Source organism: Sceloporus occidentalis, unplaced genomic scaffold (genome assembly GCF_023333645.1).
Source record: "Sceloporus occidentalis isolate IW3139 unplaced genomic scaffold, rSceOcc1.0.p SCAF_3, whole genome shotgun sequence".
In the NCBI taxonomy this organism is placed as follows: domain Eukaryota; kingdom Metazoa; phylum Chordata; class Lepidosauria; order Squamata; family Phrynosomatidae; genus Sceloporus; species Sceloporus occidentalis.
This window is the reverse complement of record NW_028316983.1, coordinates 241,216,258-241,238,567: the sequence shown is the minus strand read 5'-3', so window position 1 is coordinate 241,238,567 and position 22,310 is coordinate 241,216,258. Positions and strand designations below refer to the sequence as shown.

The 22,310-nt window shown below is 38.4% G+C and overlaps 1 protein-coding gene across 4 annotated transcripts in view; it reads left to right on the top strand.

The window, feature by feature from the left end:
• The window catches only part of LOC149317671 (protein FAM135B-like), a 190,782-nt gene extending 171,614 nt beyond the window's left edge, over nucleotides 1–19,168 (top strand). For 3 of the 4 annotated variants that reach the window (XM_089518010.1, XM_089518013.1, XM_089518011.1), the window contains exons 11-20: nucleotides 26–99; nucleotides 1,922–2,076; nucleotides 4,211–6,248; nucleotides 6,544–6,710; nucleotides 7,533–7,624; nucleotides 8,782–8,879; nucleotides 11,217–11,368; nucleotides 11,775–11,885; nucleotides 13,244–13,357; nucleotides 14,405–19,168. In XM_089518010.1, the coding sequence (XP_089374136.1) occupies nucleotides 26–99; nucleotides 1,922–2,076; nucleotides 4,211–6,248; nucleotides 6,544–6,710; nucleotides 7,533–7,624; nucleotides 8,782–8,879; nucleotides 11,217–11,368; nucleotides 11,775–11,885; nucleotides 13,244–13,357; nucleotides 14,405–14,610 (3,207 nt within the window). In that variant the 3' untranslated portion in view covers nucleotides 14,611–19,168. The remainder of the gene's footprint in view (nucleotides 1–25; nucleotides 100–1,921; nucleotides 2,077–4,210; nucleotides 6,249–6,543; nucleotides 6,711–7,532; nucleotides 7,625–8,781; nucleotides 8,880–11,216; nucleotides 11,369–11,774; nucleotides 11,886–13,243; nucleotides 13,358–14,404) is intronic. The other variant, XM_089518014.1, reaches the window with a different exon arrangement.
• Nucleotides 19,169–22,310: the final 3,142 nt, after the last annotated feature.

The following is a 22,310-nucleotide window of genomic DNA, read 5'->3' as shown; positions in this document are numbered from 1 at the left end:
GCATGTACTATTGTCTGTCTTACAGGTAAGAAGATTCTCTGAGGCTTTCTTTTATGCTGAGCATCAAAAGCTTGCTGCATTGACTTTCCAAGAAAGCATGTACGTACTTTGTATGTATTGAATCAATAATGATGTTGTGATAATTAATGTTGATTCGTCATACTATAGCATCCGCGGGTTCTTTATTCATGAATTAAAGTATTCACTGATTGAAAATATTCAATATATATATATGTATAAATTCCAAAACGCAAACTTTGATTTTGCTTTATAAAAGGAACACTATTTCACTGCACCACTGTATTTAATAGGACTTGAGAATCCATGGTTTTTGGTATCCACAGTGGGCCTGGAAGTGAACCCCAATGGCTGGATGAGGGAAAACAAACTCAGGTTGAATGCAGAAAAAACAGAGGTACTCACAATAGGTACCCCAGGTCTAGGGAAGGAACTTTGTCATCCTGTCCTGGATGGGGTCACACTTCCCCTAAAGGATAAAGTTTGCAGCTTGGGAGTACTCCTGGATCCATCTCTACAGTTGTCATCACAAGTAGATGCGATGGTCAGGAGTGCTTGGTACCAACTTTGGTTGATATGCCAACTGCATCCCTACCTGGACTGAAAGGACCTTGAAGCAGTAGTACATGCTCTGGGAATCTCTCGTCTTGATTTCTGTAACACGCTCTATATGGGGCTACCCTTGTACAAAGTTCAGAAGCTTCAATTAGTTCAAAATAAGGCAGCCAGATTGGTCACCGGTTCATCAAGGTTTGATGACATAACTCCAATTTTAAAAGATCTTCACTGGCTGCCAATCAGCTTCCGGGCCCAATACAAGGTGTTGGTTATTACCTTTAAATCCCTATATGTCTTGGGCCTGAGTTACTTGCGGGAACGCCTCTCCCTACATAATCTGCCCTGCACTCTTAGAACATCAGGAAAGAATTTGTTGGAATTACACACAACCAGACTAACTTCCACTTCCCAGAAAGACTTTACTGCAGCTGCTCCAAAACTCTGGAACAGTCTCCCAGAAGAGATCTGTCTCACTACCTCCTTGGAGGCTTTTAAGAGAACAGTTAAGACGGATCTCTTCCAGCGAGCTTATCCACCTAATCTCTTATTAAACATATTTTACCTCTTTGATCTAGATTGAAATATCTCTCTCCACTTTCGCTTTGATAGTATCATTTTAACTGTTATCTATTTTTATATTTTATAGTACTACATTGTTATTTTTATTATGTATATTATTATTATTATTGTATATTGTATATTGATATTGGCTTGTAATCCCGCCTCAATCCACCTGGGAAAGGCAGGAAAATAATAATAATAATAATAATAATAATAATAATAATACCAAGGATGGACTGTATCTTGATAACTAATTTTGTGTGTCAGAATTTTTTTCCTTATAAAAATTAAATTTTGCCAAATGCATATTTTTTTCTAAGTAGTGGTCATTTGCAGTACAGCAAAGGTTAGGGGAATTATTTGTATCTTGTCTATGACAACATGCAATCTCTTTTCTAACATTTACTTGTATTTGTGTCAGAGTCATTGACAGATTAAGGATTTGAGGATCTGAATCTTATTGGTAGAAGACCAGTATGGTGTAGTGGTTTGAGTGTTGGACTAGGACTGCTGACACACTGCAGAAATAAAGCAGTTTGACACAGTTTTAATTGCCATGACTCAGTGCTGTGGAATTCTGGGATTTGTATTTCTGCAGTGTCGCAGCAGCCTAGGACTCCAGAAGACCAGGGTTTGAATTTTCACTTAACCTTAGAAACCCAGTGCACTTCAATCTTCTTGAATACTAGTCAACTAAGGGGGATGTAGACATTACATTAATTCTGGAAAATTTCACATTCTCCAAAAGTTAACATATGATTTCCCCTTATCTCCTTGCAAATAGTATCCAGAGTCACAGCCAGGTTTCATCAGAAGTCCGAAACTCTGAGTACCTCACCAGCATGCCACCTTTGCCTGTAGAGTGCCTCGACATAGATGGAGACTGGAGCACATTACCCATTATCTTTGAAGACCGATATGTAGATGTCCCCTACAAAGGTGGGTAATATGTATCACTAGGTCTGTAGAATCTTCAACTTGGAGAGGAGAACAATCTTCAACAATATTTTTAAAAATGTTTTTTATTTGTTTGTTTTTTAAAAGCCTAATGAGGAATGAGAATCTTTGCAGTTTAGGACGTATTCTATGTGCAAAACTTATTCTATGTGCAAAATGGTATTTTATCTGCAGAAAACTGTTCTCCATAGAAAATTGTACAGAGAGCAAACACATTTCTGATATGTACCCACTTGGTTTGACTTAGCGATACTGCCGACACGCTAACCATTGGTCATACTTATAGGCATGTATTTACAGTCATTTGCACATATGTGGTGTCACACTTTTAGTTCAATGCACTCTAAATATGGAAAGCATGTTGAGTAGTTTTACTTATGCTCCATGATTTAGGGATTTAGAGAGATCATCAAAAATTTGTCTAATATGCAGAGATTTTTTATCTCTGGATCAGGGCACTGGTTGACATCCTGTTGGTTTTTTACAAAGACAAATTTTCTTGTATATAGTTGCACATTTTTGGCCATGATATAATACTGTATATAGTTCACAGTTGCATGAGACAAGTGCCCCAAGTACAACCAATATACATGAAGGTTCATATTCATAGATAGTGCATGACTCTTTGCCAATGCCTTCAGGGTGTAGCACTTGCTTTACAAGGACTAAGAAACAGCCATTATGTATCCTCTGTCACATAGTGGGACAATAAGCAAACAGATTCACAGATTACACAGTGTCAGTATTCAACACAAGGATGGTTTAGTGCAGTATTCACTTAACTATGTGAGTGTAGCTTTACACTAAGCAAGCACAGTGCAAGATCTTGGTCATCATGGAAAATACAATTTGATTTGTACACAAAAAATATTCAGTTTCTTTTTTTTTTTTTACATAAAGTTACAAAATGTGAAAAAGCACACACGCACCTTGTGCAAAAACTATTACAATTTCACTCAGTGGGAAGACAACTTTTGAATTTTTTGTTCTCACATATGAGAATGAAATACAGTCTGGCCACTATATCTACAGGGGATCCATTCTCATAGTTACCATGGATAAGAGGAAACTGTGGTTAACAGCAAACAGCAGAGGTTGACCATATAGTTGCTCTGCAGGATCTCCAGATGCCTAGAGAGTTGGTCTGTATAAGCAGACTTTTCTGGCATGACCTTATGGTCAATTGTTGGGCGAAGTTGACCATAGACTTATGCTGGAGGGCCTCCAGTTTCCTAAAAAGACCCTTTGTTTCCCTTGGCACGGGTAAATGAAACTGCAGCTAGAGATCCCATAGATATAGGGGGAAGACTGTACTATATCTGAAGGTTTCCCTTAGTGCCACACGTGTGTGTATCTCAGGAAGCATGTAAGTTTCTGGACCTGTTGCAGCTGGTGACATCATGTCAGTGGGGTGGTGAATCCACTCCAAGTCTTTGTATAGCCATTGAGGAGTGGTGAACTAAGGAGACTTTTCCCTACTTTCTTTCCAGAGTCCAAACCAGATCTGAACATGCAGAGCTGGCACCAAAAGCAAAATCTCAACTAGATTGGGGGTTTCTTTTAAGCCAAAGCATCTTATGATTTGGTTAGCACATATAGAACTTTTGAGAAGCATCTTCAATTTCTGAGCTGAGAGTTATTCTGTATATCCATACGCTGTCACCAGTTGACTACTGAACCAAAATGTAATTTCTCACCAGGCAAAAGCATTCAGGGATATTTATTTGCTGATGAGACCAGCAAGATCTAGCGATATTTCTTGGAAATATTTGGGAATTTTTTATAAACTAACATCTGAGTTTAGGATCAGGCTTTTGATTTTACTGATACAAATATATTCTGTAAGGTTCAAAACACACTGCAGAAATAATCCAGTTTGAGACTGCTTTAACTGTCCTGGCTCAGTACTAGGGAATCCTGGGCATTGTAGTTTATGAGGCACCAGAGCTCTCTGACAGAGAAGGCTAAGTATCTCACAAAACTACAGTTTCCATAATTCCCTAGCATTGAGCTAGGACAGTTAAAGCAGTCTCAGACTGGATTATTTCTGCAGCGTGTTTTGGACCTGCATCACTTTACTGTGGGGGGTTTATGCTTATTTTTCTTTCTTTTTCAGTTCAGGACTTAGACATTTTGTCAAACCTTGTGGCTTCTGCTGTGGATAGTTTGCAAGTGGACTTAGATAAAAATGGAGAGCCTTCTTCAAACAATGGCACTGCTTTAGCAAAGGGTGATTTCAGAAATGATGCTCCATTCATCATCCATACAGATAGGATAAATGGAAAATCAATGTACACCTGCAACTATCCAGAAGAAGGTAGCTCTATAGTCAAGAGTTTCAAAGATCATTCTGTGACTCAGGTACATGTAATGAATGGAGATGTCCAGTCACATAAAATTGAAGCCAAACAAGCAAGCAGTGATTTGCAATCAAATTTCCTAAAAGATTTTTCAGAAGACTTTAACATACCAATGGAATTATCAGAAAACAACAATAGACGCACAACAGAGGTGGAATATTTGAACATGGACTCTTTATATAATAGTGCCCACCAAAGAGGACCAATGCTAGTCATGGCTTCCATGTATGACAGTGGCACACATGAACACCACAAACTTAGAGACAAAACTGTATTGAGCCAAGAAGCTAAAAGAAATAATTGTGGGTCTATTGTCATTTCAGACAAACTAACATCAGATGAACAAAATGGCCATGAGAAACAATTTGATCAGGGTGATGATTCAGTATTGCCTGTTTTGGGAGGCTTTGATGTAAATGATCATTTTGGCTTGCAGAACCAAAAAGAAGATGTTGAAGGGGTCAAATCTTTTCAGAAGAAGGAGAGAGTGCAAGATTGTGAAGAATTTAGCTCCAGGTCAGGGGTCATCAAGAGATCTTCATCCCTAATTTCAGACTCAGGAATCGAAAGTGAGCCAAGTTCTGTGGCTTGGTCTGATGCAAGGAGCAAGGCCCTGGAATTGCCCAGTGACCGGGAGATTCTTCACCAGCTTGTCAGAAGGCACACAATTCATCGGAACTCTCTGGAGGGCAGACACACTGAAAGCAATACAAGTTTGCCAAGTGGTATACAAGCCTCACTCACATCAATTAGCTCCTTGCCATATGAGGAGGAAGAGCGGGAGGTGGAACCCAACAAACTGACAAAATCTATCTCTGCTCCTCAGATCAGTAGCCCTGAGGAGACTGTAGAAGACATGGATCTATCCAAATATACTAAAATAATCTCAGAGATTGTTGAGGGGTCCTATGTGGAAACAGGGTGTGCCAGCATGACCATAACAGAAAGTATATCCACTTGTCAGAATGGTGGAGAAAATGAAGGACCACCACTACCCCTTGCTACAATGGAGCATTTCAAATCTGAACAAAATAGTGACAGTTGTCAATTCCCAGAAGCATTTGAAGATGCTTCAGAGATGGACTGTAGTTTGGAAACAGCAGCAGAAACTCTTTCCCTAAAGCAGAATCATGATCCAAATGGCACAGTGGAACACCAGTTGCCAAACAGAAAAGTGGAAGACAACTTGGGAAGGGCAAATGTCTACTTAGGCACAAATACAACTCATCTCAACGAATACACTAATGAAGCAAATGTGCACAAAGGCTGCAGGTTGTATTCCACAGATGTTGAGGCATTCTCAGACTGTGAGACCCATGCGTCAGACCTTAGCCATACCATGCCTGTTTCAACAGTGGTGGTATCAGGTTCCATCCCCACACAGAGGTCCTGTGGTAGCCCATTTGTCAATGCCAAGACAGCAGCATGTAGTGCAGAAATCCACAATTTACAAGAAATTGAACTGGATAACAGATCTGAGTGTGGAACCTCTTGTGCTGAATTGGAAAAGAAAGAGCTCAACACTGTGTCATCAAACAGTACAGGATTCCATTCGGTGGTGCCAGAGACACTGGTGCTTGAGAGCAAAAAGGCCATTGAAGGAGTCAATTTATCTGTTTCTTGCACAGCCACCTGTCTTCCATTTTCTTCTGTTCTCAAAGAGAGCCCACCAACAGCAGGCTTCTCCTCCAAACAGGTTACCTCTCCTATTACACATCAACCAATGGGTTCCTTTGGAGTCATTTCCTGTGAGTCCAGTGATGTGGATGAAGAGATCAATGAAAGAATGCTAAGGTAAAAAGGTATTTGTTTGTTTGTTTTAATAATTATATGCTGTCTTTCTGCATGATAATAACCTTTTTAGTTGGAATTCAGAAGATGGGAATCAATACATAATAAATAAAGATGGAGAAATTTGCAAAACTAGCATTCATTGTGCCATGATAAGAATATCTGAATTTTAGATGTTTCCCCTACAGCTGATATAATTGCTATACTTGCAGAAATCCCCTTCCCCCGTATTTGGTGATAATATAAGTCTCTTGCCAAACACCCAGTTCAACCTTTGATTTATTAGTGTATTCTCCAGTTTTTACCAGGCCAAAGAAAAATTTAAAAAGGAACTGAAGACTGAAGGATACCTGTACAGTGATTTATCTGTACTAGCTTCTGATGTCCCATATTTTCCACCAGAGGAAGAGGAAGAAAATTTGGAAGATGGGATTCACCTGGTAGTTTGTGTTCATGGGCTGGATGGTAAGGACCAAGACAGATATGAAAATAATTGGGTATCTGAATGTGTGATAACCAGCAATTTAGAGCCATGCTTCTTGTGGTATCATGGTTGCAGTGTGCCTAGGCTAGGCCCCAACAGTTGATGAAAGGTCTTGCTTCCATCCCAACTGTGATTGCTCTGATCACTGAGGGGAAGAAGAGTAGACAACACCTGTTAGACACAATCCCAATCCTTAATGCCATTCCCTTTCCCTTGGGTGCAATGTCTCATTTATCTGAGGGCAGGGAACTGTTAAATGAACAGTTTGTTTGTCACCCTGGGAGACTTTCAGTTGAAAAGTGGGATATAATTATAAATATCTAGTAGTAGATAAACATTACTACTTGAAACCTTTGTAGGAATCCCTATAAACTTGCAGAATTTCATGTTGACTACTTAGAAACATGTAATCTGGGTCAAGATGTGGATTTGGCAGAAGGCTCTGACGGTTGTGAGGCTGTAGAAACAGGACATTTGGGGAGGGTTCTCATTTGATGTTGATGAGCCTGGAATATTCCTTTTGCAGTTGCAGTATTTTCTGTCACACATATGTAAATGTGTAAATTTACAGCACTATATAAATAAAGGTTAATAATAATAATAATAATAATAACAACAACAACATATATGAAATGATAGATACCAGAAGAAAAGTCTAATGGTGTTGACTGTGGAAGGAATTGTACAAAAAATTTCCTTTCAGTGAGAACAAGTATGGGTCTGTCCAAAGGAGGGATGATTGGTAGATGATAGCCTTCAGAATGCAATCAATATCTTAGAAGAGTGTTGTGTTGTTTTCCAAGGTAACAGTGCAGACCTCCGGTTGGTAAAAACTTTCATTGAGCTGGGTCTTCCTGGAGGAAAGCTTGATTTCCTGATGTCAGAAAGGAACCAGGTAGATTGGTTATTATTTTAAAAGATTTTTAGTCTGTTTTAAGGGTCTATATATAGTTTTATTTTGATAGTTTTATTGCTTTTTATTATTCTTAACTGTTATAATATGGACTGTTTTTAAGTGCTTTTCTCTTTTTAACTGTATTTTATTCTTTTAATGTGCAATGTGATTTGATATTGTAGTAGATTAGTTCTGTTTTAATGCCCACTTTCGTAGGTTTTAATTGCTCTTTTTATTTGTAAGCTTAGTGTCCCAATTTTGGAGAAAAACAGGATACAGATGATGGTGGTGATGATGATGATGATGATGATGATGATGATGATGATGATGATGATGATGATGCATCAGATCATAAAGGCTTTATGTGGTGTCCCCCCCATTCATTCATTCATTTTGAGTATTTATACCCCACTCTTCTGCCACCAACGCTTTCAGAGCAGCTTACAAATTCAAGCTGGTTCTTTCATTTGTAAATGACATGTAATATTGTAGATACTAAATTTCAGAAAAAATAAGTAATTAACAATGCAAACAGGCAGGCATCTATATTGCATTGACTAGCATGTTCAGTAGATGGGAGACTGAAAATTGAATATGTTTGTGTTCTGTCTCTCTTTTTCCTTTTCAAAAGAACTGCAATTAGTGAGATTATTTTTCTCAGCCACACAAACAAAAAACAAAACAAAAACATTAATTATTGGATATGTTTCCCTTGCATCTCTGCCCCAGCATTTGATGATTATTTCCCTGCCATCTCATTAGTATTGAATCTGATGCACAGGCTACTGGATTATAAAACAGCACAGTTTCTGACAAGAAGGGGAAACATTTGTCATCCTGATCCCTGGTGTATTTGATTCTTCCATATTTTTTTTACTTTCTATTTCTAACTCACAAGAGTAGCCAGCTAAACCTATGAATTAAACAAGTACATTGGTGGACCCCCTCTGAGCACTAATTAGCTGCCAAACAGGTTTATGGAACATTGTTATCACAATCCAATTTGCTGGTAGCTTTATTATGGTCAACATTAACAGTCACCTGGCTGTGCAGTACCACAACTGGTAGCAAATGTAGCTGTGCTTTCATCATCAGAAATGGTAGGTACAGCATGCACAAGAAAAGGTGGTAGACTGACACCATCCTCTCCCTCACAGACAGATACATTTGCAGACTTTGATACAATGACCGACCGTTTGCTGGATGAGATTATTCAGCACATTCAGTTGTACAACTTGTCGATATCACGAATAAGGTAAAAAGAAGTATCTCTTTTTTTCATATTGTAAAAATGAATAATTCATTATTAAAGCCTCCGATCCAGATAGATGCATTTTGGATGGGCACTTTTTGATACAGCATCATTCTTATTGTTCTTGAATCTAATGGCAACTGTTTTGTGTGGTGCATACACTTCTTGTTTTTCTTTAGTGCTGAACTATAAAGCACAAGTCCAGGCTATCTGGCAGACCATGTCTCCATGTATAGCCATGCTCAAGCCCTGAGATCATCAGGAGAGACCCTTCTCTTGGTTCCACCACTTCACAAGCATCCTTGGTGGGGATGTGAGAGACGGCCTTCTTGGTGATTGCCTCTAGACTCTGGAACATCCATGGAGGCCAAAGTGGCCCCCCTCTTTCCTGTCTTTCTATTGGCAGGCAAACACTTTTTTTAAAAAAAATCTAACAGGCTTTTTAATACAGAAGGTTTTAAAGAATGGACTAGGGGTGCTGTATTGTTTAAAACAGAATTATTTTATATAGCTTTTTAAATATTTCTAATTGCATTTTATTCTTTTAACTAGAGATTTGAAGTCTTTTAAAATTGTGACCAGTTTAATTCTATTTTAATGTTCACTTTTGGTATGTTTTTGACTCTTTTGCTTTTTAAAACTGCAAGCTGCTTTGAGTCCCAGTTTTGGGAGAAAGGCAGGAGATTATATATATATATATATATATATATATATATATACACACACACACATACTATATTCTGAATAAATAATGGTGTACTTCAGCTAGGTTGTGCCAGTTTGCTGGAAGTGGATGTTAAAATTATTGAAATATGTGGAAGTTAAAAAAGGGAGCTAAGAGTAGCAATGGGTTGGAGGAGGAAGAGGCAGGAGTGGATGAAGACGACTGAGAGATAGAAGGGTCTGAAATTCTTGAGAGCTAAGGGGGAGTGTTGGGGATGTAGACATGCTCAACACCCCATTGTCCAGTGTGGATACTATTGCGGGGCTGCAAGAAAAATCAGCCAGCCATAGAATTGGGTAAGAAACATTGGGCTGGTCTGCATGGACCAAAAGTCCCATTCTCTCCTTCTGCCCCCATTCTAGAATCATCCTATTCAAACTATACACATCCCAAACCCTAGTTCTGATGCAAGTTTTCTGGTCAACATTTGGCACATTCTACACCGGAACCAAGCTATACCAGCCTCAATTTTTGTTTGTTTTTATGAACCTTCTGGGAAGATCTGGAGCTTTCCATTCCCACACTGCAAAGGTTGTATGCACGGGTGTCCCACTGGGCCACCCAGTACATCTGCCCCTGCCACAGGTCACTTGTTCTGAGATCAGAACAAGTCATCCAGCCATGTGACCATCTCTGGGTGCCCATTCTCACCTCAAAAGCAAGTGTCCCATGTTGTTGGTGGAGGTGTCAGTCAGCCCCAGTGCGATACCTGAGCAGACAGGTGCCACAGCATGGGAATGGGAGCTAAGGTAAAAAGGGCAGGTTGGAGCAGATGCAGGGTCAGGATATTCCAGGTTGCCCCCAGAGTTTCCTAGCTAGCCAGGACTAACAAGGCCACTGCCAATTACAATGATCCTTGTAGAGAAGCAGAAAACCTCTCTAGGTGAAGGGAGACTGACAAGACATACATGTACTCATTTAGGCCAAAAAAGAAAAGAAAAAGAAAACCAGAAGTTAAATAATTTCAGTATGTGTGTTTATATGTGTGTATGCGTGCATGTGTGTGTGTGTGAAAGAGAGAGTGTGTGTTCAATAATAATAATAATAATAATAATAATAATAATAATAATATAAAACTTATTTTTATCCTATGCCTCTGAGCAACGCAAGCAGGGCATCTTACAACATTAAAATATACATTCCATAACATAACCTCCCAATCTCACTCCCTTTAAAATACAATTAAACCACTTACAATTAAAACATTCTTAAAAACAGTAGCAATAATAACAAATATTCACGCCCCTTGTCAAGCTATGGCAACCTCATGAATTTCAGATGGTTTTCATAGGCAAAAAATCCTCAAAGGTGATTTTGTCAGTTCCTTCCTCTGAAATGTAGCCTGCTTTTTGTTGTTGTTGGCCCATCCAAGTACTTACTAGGACGAACTCTGCTTAGCTTCTAAGATCAGACAACATCTGGTGCTTTTTTATGGTATTTTAGCCACGTTGAATGACACAGTAGAAATATTTTTTTAAAAAACAATATGGGAATAAATAGGTTGGGGGACTGAATTAGGATACAAAATCTTTACTAAATAGTACAGTTAATGTACTGAGCAGAAATTATATATTGAACAGATATAACTGTGATAACGTAATTTTCTATTTCTGCAGCTTTATCGGTCATTCCCTTGGTAACGTCATCATCCGATCGGTATTAACCCGGCCCAGGTTTCGGTATTACCTCAACAAGCTACACACTTTCTTGTCTCTTTCTGGGCCTCACTTAGGAACACTGTACAACAACAGTACTTTAGTTAGTACAGGTAAGAGCTCCTGGCAAAAATTTCTGAGTTGCTCAGGAAAGAACTGAGAGAGGAGTGAGTGTTTTTCACAATCCTTTTTATATAAATGTTCCTTATATAAACAAATTGGGTTTTCTCTTGTTGCAGTGGCAACTGAATAAATTACAACAAGAGTTTTAAAAGATGCTACTTTAACCTCTGCATGTGATCAATAAAAACTATCTGATTATGTGCCCCCCCACCCTTTTAAGAAAAGCTACATGCAATAAAACTGGTGGATCAACTGATTAGTATCTCTGTCTGAGAATACCTACGTGATTAAAACTGGTTTCAAAAGAAATGCAACATTGATTTCTTCTTATCAGCTTCTTGGAGTTTTGTCACATATTTGTCTTTAGAAACCAACATATATCAATTATCATTCCAGGGCTGTGGCTGATGCAGAAGCTCAAAAAATCTGGGTCACTGTTGCAGCTAACCTTCAGAGACAATACAGATCTGCGGAAATGTTTCCTCTATCAGCTCAGCCAAAAAACAGGTAGGTGAGATTGTATTCAAATAGAAAACATTGAAATTAATAGCATTAACAATGGACATCATTGGGGGACTTGCCACTTTGTATGCACACTGGTGAAAAGTGGCACATTCACCCTGAAGCCAGTGCTGGCAGTCCTGAAGACATAAAGCTACTTCTAGGGAAGATTCATGTTTTTCTGGTGTTAATGCAACTTTTCTACAAACTAAATTTGGGGAAACTCATGGTGTTTCCTAGAAACCCCAGAGGGACCTTGGGCATGTGGGCAGGTGGATTAGGTCCAGTTTAGCCTGATCCATGGCTGAGTAGGGATTCAAACCCTAACCTTCAGAATCCAATGGTTTAGTGTTGTCCAGTGCTCAACACTACACCACACTATATATAAATGCCACAAAACCAAGGCAGTTTTGTAACACTTTTTTTTTCAAAAGTTCAAAAGTGTGAAAAAAGTAATCAAAATGTGCAAAAACTCTCTTAATAATATCAAAAAGGGAGAAAATTTTGAGGTTATTAGCTCTTTCATGTGTGAATGAAATATGGAAAGGTTTATATCCCTGTTCACTATTAGAGTATGGTGAATGAGAATTCTGGCTGTCTAATTATTGTGCTAAAAACATTGGATATTTGCTTGGTTTTTTTCTGACATACTGCACATTTAACTTCATTTATGAAACAGAAATAGTATACATCTATTGCCACAGTAATAGAGGGTTCCTTCTCTCTTCTTGAAGAAGCCTGATGAATGCAGGAGTGGTAACTGTCAAAGGTTAAGTGCCTCAGTGCCCCTGCCAGAAACTTTGGAGGGCTGTATCCTCCCCACGAAAATCAAACTTTTTTCACTTCATATGCTCCAAATTGCCCTCTAGGGATATGGGGGTATTTTCTTCATGTTTTATGCCCACTGTAGGCCATCAATCTAAAATGGCCCATTCCCCCATGGTGGCCCACATACATACACATACTTTGCCCACCCACCTAATATATGTCCTGTTGGGAAATGTGGGATATAGTACTGGATCTCCCAAGGAGAGCTACCACATTGATGAGACAGAAACAGAACAACAACCAGTCTCACATCTACCCACACACCCTACAAGGATTAATAAAGTAGAGAAAGAAATTCAATCTACTTTGAAAAACATATAAAAATAGCTTTGCTTAGAAAAATTTGTGCATAATGAAATACATGTTTTTATAGAGGAGAGAGGCCAGAAACAGAGGATGTGGATAAGGGTGATGCAGTAAGATGGTGGGTATAGGAAAGCAAATAGGAGATCTCTAAACAATGCAAACTAGCAGTTAATGAGGACAGGTATCCAAAGGTTGCTAACTGTAACATTCCCTGTATTCCCCCTTCCCAGGTCTCCAGTATTTCAAAAACGTTGTTCTGGTGGCCTCCCCTCAAGATCGTTATGTACCATTTCATTCTGCAAGAATAGAAATGTGTAAATCTGCACTGAAAGACAGACATACAGGTATATTTTTTCTGCATAACTACACTGTTTATATTTATTCTAATGTTAAAAGTGTCTAAGATCTCAGTTCTTGTTATGATTTTGATCCAATCAAGAGAAGATTTTGGGCACTTTAAAAGTTTGTCTTTCATTTGAAGTGGGTTTTTTTTAATCGTGCTGTAATGTATGTCCCTCCAAAACACTTATTTACATAAGGCACCACCATGAATTTCATAAGGTTTTTTTAGACAAGGCACACTCAGAGCTTGCTTGCCTTTGCCTTCCTTTGAATATAGTCTAGAGCACATGGCATTTGTTGGCAATCTCCCTTCCAAGAAGACTAAACCAATTGATTTATATTAGTGTGGCCTCACCATTCAATAATTAATTGAGTGGGGTCTCCTCTAGTTAGCACTACCAAGAGAATCCAGACTATATACTGCTATTACTGTTACATAATTACAGCAAATAGTAGAGACAGTGATAGTTATCATGTTGATGATACTTAGGCCTGTTACAGACAGCCAAAATAAAGCTGCTTCGAGTCACAGTGGAGGTATGGTGTTTCAATGATGCATGCGTCCTAAGAGTCCAGAAGCCACACCAAAGCCACACTCCAGTCCTTAGGGCTGGAGCGTGGCTTTGGTGCGACTCCTGGACTCTTAGGACGCATGCACCATTGAAACACCATACCTCCACTGTGACTCGAAGCAGCTTTATTTTGGCTGTCTGTAACAGGCCTTAGTTTTGTAAAATGTCATGTGTATTGAAGAGCCCTGGTGGCACAGTTGTTAAATACCTGTACTGCAGCCTCTCACTCAAAACCACAAGGTTGCAAGTTTAAGACCAGCAAAAGGGCTCAAGCTCGGCTCAGGCTTGCATCCTTCTGAGGTGGCTAAAATGAGTACCCAGATTGTTGCGGGCAAATTAGCTTACAGTTGTAAACCACTTAGACACTGCTTAGGTGGTATGAAGTGGTATATAAATGAAGCTTGTTTGTTTGTTTGTATTGAGGGTGCTGGATAACTAAACATATATAATGCAACAGTATTCCTTCAACTTTTTAAGGTCCAGTGTATGCCGAGATGATCAACAACCTTCTCCAGCCAGTCATTGGGGCCAAAGACTGCACTTTGATCCGCCATGACGTGTTCCATGCCTTGCCAAACACAGCCAACACGCTGATCGGGAGGGCTGCGCATATAGCAGTGTTGGATTCTGAACTCTTCTTGGAGAAATTTTTCCTTGTGGCAGGACTAAGTTATTTCAAATAGTTCCAAAAGCCTCAGGGAAACAAAGGAGACCTTGTGTACAATGGCATGAGATTTCTGGGCCAAGAAAGTGTTATGTTGTTTGGGATTAATGGAGGATGCCAGTGGCAAGGTGGGACACAGACACACATACCCATACCCTACTTATTTTGGGAAAGAATCAAGTGCTTTGTCTGTAAGGCATTTAAAGGGCCAAATATTGGTGCTTTTTGGAAGATGTAAACATCTACATGTTAAATTACTTTGTCTTTTTCTGTTGGTTCAATCACCTTTACAAATTGGTATAGGCGTCCTGAGGATAAGATTACAAATCTGCCTCTGACTGGATCCAGCATCATTCTCTCATCTCCATTATGAAAGAAAAATCCATCTAGCTATGAGTTGCCTTAGTTGATTTAACACTGATTTGTTTAATAGAAGTGTTATTTTGTTTTCTAGACCTGTGTGTGTGCACAGTTTGTGTGGCTAAACAGTAAGAAGCAAACATAATACTCAGGTTATTTTCTTTTATGGTGAATCAGAAAATGAAGGGAGGAAGAGTTATAGTTAGGGATAGAAAATGGTGAGTTTGCTGAACTCTTTGATAGTTTCAAAGAGAACATTCATATGCCGCATATGAAAACCCCAGCTTGGCAGCAGTAATAAAATACCTTCTGTACTTTCTAGGTGTCAGCATGGAACTAATGAGTGATGGTATATTCCTAATTTTAAGGAAGAAGCAGGGAATTATGACTTGAGAAGCTTTGAAGTCATGAGGACCACTATCTGGCAATGGTGGTCATGTGGTCATATTTTGAACTGAGTAAGGATCAGAAGTCATCAGTGAACACAGTGGCTCCACCTACTGCTTTTCTCTTGCAAAAATCAAAGCACATGCAGTGGCGTCTTCTAACATCTTCTTCCTTAGTGCAAATGGCCGCAGAGAGTAGATTTCAGCCATTAACTTCCCAATGTGAACAAAGGGTTCTCAAACCCTCTCCCTTTCCATAAAGAGCAACAGAGTTCTTAATATTCACATCATATGTTTCTCTGAGGAGCTAATGAATGAGCAGGAGCAAGTCTACTGTGAAAGCTAAGGGGCAGTGGCCAAAAGAACCCTTTGTCCATAGTTTGATCTACACAGGAACCAATGGCTAAGTTAACTACTAGAGAGGACATCTGTCTTTGGGAAACACTGGCATCCTTTGAGAGCTGGAATTATTTCCTGTGCCTCCATTTATCTGTAAATGAAATAGGGAGAATGAGAAAAAGAAAACATGGGGCTAAGGTGACTATTGTAAAACTCTGCTCTTTGGAGAAAGAGTTCAGGTTTGGTTTACGTGGAGCCAGCCACTCTCAAAGAAATATAACAGATACGCTTGTTCCAGATCCCATACACCTGTGGGAAGTTTCAACCCAACACTGTTCCAGTAAGCATGGCATTGAGATTATAGCTTTTGAGGATTTTCTTTAAGGCCTTGTAGATAATTTCCTCTCCTAAGTCATGCTGGCTCACCAGGCCAATCCATATTTCAAAGCTGTCCATTCATCCAGAGCATGAAATTGGCTAAACATAGGCCATTCACCTATATTTAGCCAGTTAGCTAGGGCTGCCCAGCAGGAGCACACATGATTTGTGCACAGAGGTTCCCAGTTTCAACCCTGGGAACTTCCACTGAAAGGATCATCTAGCCAGAGATGCAAATCTTTGATTATTTTCATCCTTACATTTAAAGATGAATAATTTTCATCCTGCTGCAGTTGAAAAATGATTCTTTTCATACAGGTTTTTCCTGGCATTCATACATCTTGAAGTATTTTGGGAAATTATCCTGCACAAAAAGTATGCATCAAAATTGTGTTGTATTGCAAAAAAGACTTTTTTTTTTATTGCAGGGGGGAACTGTTTCCAGAAACATACTTTTTGTGCAAACACCATAGGTTTGGCATTAAGGAAAAACCATATGTCTTTTTAGAAACAGTAGTTGCTGCTTTTTTTAAAGCAAAACCCACAATTTTTGTACCACAAAAACTCATACATTTTTGAACAGAAAAATTTCCCAAAACACTTCAGGATGTGTAATTAGTGAGTCAAAATTGTGTGATTTCCACCTCTATGCTACTATTCATGACTGAATTTCCCTAGTATTAGGAAGCTTCTGTTTTGGCTAGAAAATAAATAATCATGAATATTCTTTCTATCCCAAATTTAGTACAGGGATTCACAATCCATACACTGGGGCCTACCACAAAACCCACCAACCTTTCAGGGTAACACACTCCCATGCCACAACCCTCTGAAGATGCCAGCCACAGATAGAGGCGAAATGTCAGGAACAAATTCTTCCAGAACATGGCCACATAGCCCAGAAAACCTTCAGAAAATGATACACAAACTTTGTTTCATGCACAAAATTATTTTTTTAAAACATTATGTAATATTAACCTCCAGGCTACTAGTATTAGCTATACATTTTAAATGTGTGTCCCATCCCCAAGATATGTCAGTGTGTGTGTGTGTGTGTGTGTGTGTGTGTGTGTGTATATGCAACTAAAGTTATTCCAAAATTCCAAAAATCTAAATAAATAAATAAATCTGAAATCACAAACGCTTCTAGTCCTAAGCATTTCAGATAAGGAAGACTCAACCTGTGTTGCCCTCAGGTATGATAAGGTTGTGCACTCTTGATGTAGCAGATGATATGAAAGTCTTCTGCCTGGAGAGCATCTGCTAGCCAAAAAGGGTATACTGGTTTAAATAGATAAATATTCTGACCTAGTGTAAGGCAGTCACCATCCTGGACAAAGGCTTACCAGAGACAGCTGGCTATGCTGAACCAATCTTATGAATGATTTGACTTGAATCCAGATCTTGACTCAGGGAATTTTTGATGAAAAGTTGGAATTGGATGTGTTGAGACTTGCTTGAAGCAGTATGGTTGCACTTCATTTTACTTAAAATTTGTTTTACATTGTAACTTTCCCCATAAATTCGCGAATGTGTAGTTCTAAAATGTATATGTATTTCGTAATGTGTACTCAGAAACTCAGGCCTATATTTTACTTAGTCCTGACTAGAATAGACCCATTACATTAGATTAAATTCAATTGCGGAGGGCGGGGAGTCTATTTTACAAAGTAAAATATTATAAAGAAAATGGCAATACAAAGAGAAAGAATCTATTGATTTTCATTGTATTAGTATATTATCTCTTCATCAATGCTTGAGAATTGCAAAATATGAAAGACTAACTTTAAAAGAAATAAAACAAATATTATTGAGTGGAGTGGAAAAGTTGTGTAAGGTCTGGCAAGTTGCAATCTGGTCATAACTGAATCAGAGAGTTTATCCAGCATATCCAAACCCACAGAAAAATCAATTACTTTGTGCTGATTTTTATTATGCTATTCATCTCACTGTGTCTTTGGTCTTCTCTAAATATCTGACACATCTAAACACTGAGGCAAAAGAAGCAGAAACTAAGCCTATTTTTTTTGGGGGGGGGGGGGTAACCTAAATCCTTTGGAAGTGGTGGTTGACTTTCTTAAATGTACCATTCATCCGAACAGTTAATTCTGCGCATGTAATGTGCACAAGACACTTCCCAGTGCTGAAAAGAATGGGCAAGCTCCTACTCACCCAAACCTTGTGTGCACATTGAAGCCTTACAGAATTCTGGGTCACAAACTCTGTAATTTCTGTTCCTTGCTAATGTTTTTTGTCAAATGCAGATTAATATAATTCCAGTGCACACTAGAGAAAGACAGAATGTACATTTTATGTGACAGTAGAAACAGGGCTTTGGAACAACCCAGGTGAGCCTCATCCAACTCTTGCTGATGTTAACAGACAGTGCATGGTTCTGTGTTAGCTTCTCAATGTACTGTACCTCCACTAGACATTTTGAGTACCATTTTTTGGGATCCACTCATTATTGGTTGGTCCTTCTTTCCCATCCCCCCCATCCCAAATGTATCACAGATAACTGTTGCAGATCTCTGTCTACTGTTACCAACCAGATATAGTACGTATGAAAGATTCCTATTGATGAAATAGTGAAAGATTACTGCTGATGAAATGTAAAATTCCTCTTACTCACCAAGAAAAGGTAATGGATTTTAGATGTGATTGAGAATTGGAACTGCTCCCATCAGACAAGTTCAAGAACATGTGAAATACTCCTATGGATCAATTATAGATTTTTTTTGGAAAAGATATTAATCTGTTGTCGACTCCATTTTCATAAATGCTGCCACAATTGTGTCAAAATTATGGGCAATAATAATCTGGTCTGCTGAAGATTTTAAGCTATCAGATGCTCTCTCTCTCTTCCTCTTTCTCTCTCTCTCTCTCTGTCAGTTGGGATGTGGTCTTTGTAAAGACCTTGAGTATTGTATAATCTTGTCTTACATAAAACTAGAGATGTTTACGCTATTACTTTTTTTGTTTACGCTATTACATTTGTACAGAACTCTTAGAAAATATTTGTGTTGTACAGAACAACATCTTAAATGTCTGAACATTGCTAAGATATGATTCAACTTGGCCTCCTTTGAAAAGGCCTTTAAAATGTCTCTTTCTATGAGAATATATATATATATATATATATATAATCTTGTTAATGGCTGTTCTACTCAAATGCAAAAAGAAAAAAAGTGCAAACAAATATATATCTAAATAGCTAAGTGTCTAAACAATTTGTCAACGCCTTGTTTTTATTTTTTGGATCTGTTTGGTTTTTTACACAAGGTCTATGTTCTTAGTTTTAGGGAAACTACCAATAAATGTTGTTGGCAACTCTTTGAAGCTTTCAGCCCAGCCTGAAGTATGTAAAGCTTTGTATATTACCTTGTGAACAGGCAAACCAGAGAACATTTTGTAAAGGCCAGCCAGCATATAATGCCACTGCACATGAGCAAACTTATCTGTGCAGTGCAAATCAAAAGGAACTGAATGTGGAAACCCTGTCCAAGGTACATATACTTGTTGGAATCCAGATTATGAAAACCTCATCAACATTAGAAATATGAGTGAGATTTATCTTCTTGTGCATCTTATGATACAAATGGGAATATGACTCTCAGCCTCACTCCTTTTCTGGAACCACTCAATTTGGTTATTAATCTGGAGTAATTGACCATACACAACATCTCACTGCCTGTAACTATCTCTGCATTGCAGAGTGTATAAATATATTTATCATCTTTGCACAATGCCAACTTCTGACCCAATGAGATGTAATTGTATCTCCAGAGATGAACTGCTTACGTTGTTCTGTTTCTTTTGTTAACTCTAATTTTGCATTCAGTCCATGGTGTTTTGTTTGACAAATGGCCCTTTTCAAGACTGAAAACCACTCTGTGGGATAAAGTCAATGGGATATTTGGAACAGGCTCAGACTAAGGGCTTTTACTTTTTAAAGTGTATGACTTCTGAATTTTGATCGCACATAAGGGGTGGGAGTATCTAGACCCTTATTTAACAGAGATTGTGAATGAAAAGCTTAGAATGACACTAAGAAATCTAATGCTTACTATTTATTACAGTGATGATGATCCTGATCATGATGAATCTTATATAAAAAGATGATGATCATATTGAAGATATTAATAATTGTACTACTAATAACAAACAGTCATCAGTGCCAATATGATTCTACTATTTTTCTACATATGCTTTATGGTGACAATTTGTGTGGCTTGTGTACTGTGTAAAAGATATGTCAATAAAATTGTTTGCTTCCTTTTGTCTAGCTTAGCATGGTTTCTTGAGAGGATAGGAACTCTTCTACTGTGTTAGCTTGATTACCAATCAATCAAGCATATAGCACCTAACAAAGTTTAGCAACACACCGGAGATTACACTTCTACCAACAATTTTTCTAATTTCTCAAGAATCTAAAGTGTATCAAAAATATACATTTTAACATGCATATATATTTTCAAATGAAGTTTACATTTAAATAAGTAGAGATGGCCCTCCTTATCCACAGATTTTTTATCCACAGATTTAAGCATACACACCTTGAAAATATTCAAAGAAAGTATAAATTCCAAATAGCAAACCTTGATTTTCCATTTTATATAAGGGAACTCATTTTTGCTCTACCGTTATATTTAATGGGACTTGAGCATCCACGGATGTTGTTATCCATGGGGGGTTCTGGAACCAAACCCCAGCGGATAATAAGGTCCCACTGTATTTTAAAATCCAAGGTTTTTGAGAAAATAGAAGAAAGAGTAAAAGAAAAAATGGAAATGAATTATGGACCTGAATCCTATTATTTTTTTCACAATTAGAATATACTCACTGAATCATTAGGATGAATCAACAGGATTCAGGCTTACACTGGGTTCATCAATTAAATAAATTTCATTGATACCATGGGTCTACTCTACAAATAGGATTCAGACTATGGATTAAAAATAAATAGATTCTGTGGTCCTTATAGCATTGTCGTCTCTCTGACCACATAAAATGAAATCTGGCTGAATTATATTATCCTGTCCAATAGTTCTGCAAGATTTTTGCATTCTGCCAACTCCAGATCCCATTAAATTGAGATTGGAAGAGAAACCTTTGGACTGTGTACACCACCTGTTGATATATATTATAAAAAGAACCACCCTACTGTTGAGTATGGATACCCAAGAAGCCATTCAATGGGATGTCATTTGAAAGTGTTTTCCCATCCAGATTATCATAAAAATATTCATGATTTACAGAACAACATTTTGTACATTTACGCATTGCCTGTCATGCAATGTAATTATAGCATGCAGAGCTAGCATAGTGTAGTAGTTCCAGCAATGGACTAAGACTCTGAAGATCAGGGTTCAAATCCCTGTTTGGCCATGGTTACCCACTGGGTGACCTTGGGCAAGTCACACTCTCTCAGCCTCTGAAGACAGCAAAGACAAAACCACTATGAAGAAATATTGACAAGAAAATACCATGATAGGGTTGCCCAAGGGTTGCCATAAACTAGAAATGATTTGAAGGCATGCAACAACAAATTTCCTCATGCAGAAATATGTTGCAGCTGGCCATTCAACAAAGATCAACCAAATTCATAGATCCTCTACACATGGCCAATCCACACCAGGTAAAATGTTGAGAAACTGAAGAAGTGCCTATGTCACCATAATTTAAAATACATTGGTTAAATCCTCTGCTGTTGTCCACTGTAAGATGTAATCATTTTGCATCTAGCTACAGGGATATAGCCAGGCACTTCTCAAATCCTCCTCCACTTACCAAGAACTGTAGGTTTTGGGAGACTTTGGTCAGTGTGGAGGAGGAAAGGGAACATCATGTTAGGGATGATGGGAGTTGCAGCTCTTCTCCTGGCTTTCACTCTCACCCCCCTGGTCAGCGGAAGAACAACCAGTTTGACCAGTAGCTCTGAGAATTGGCTGAAGATGTTTTCCAATCTTCTCTGGAGTCTGCTGGTTCTTGTGCAGCTCTCAAGACACCAGTCAACACAGTAGTCTTCTATAAAAGATCTACTTTTATTCTAATATATACACTATGCACAAAACAATTCACTACTCACAAAACTCACACTACTATACTCCTCAATACCCAAACTACTATAGTCCTCAATACCCACGCTACTATACTCCTCAATACCCACACAAAAATATTGCCATACATTATTGCTTAAATAGACATTTGTCTCTCTATTCATTATACAGTTGCCACCTCCTGGGCGTGTACATAC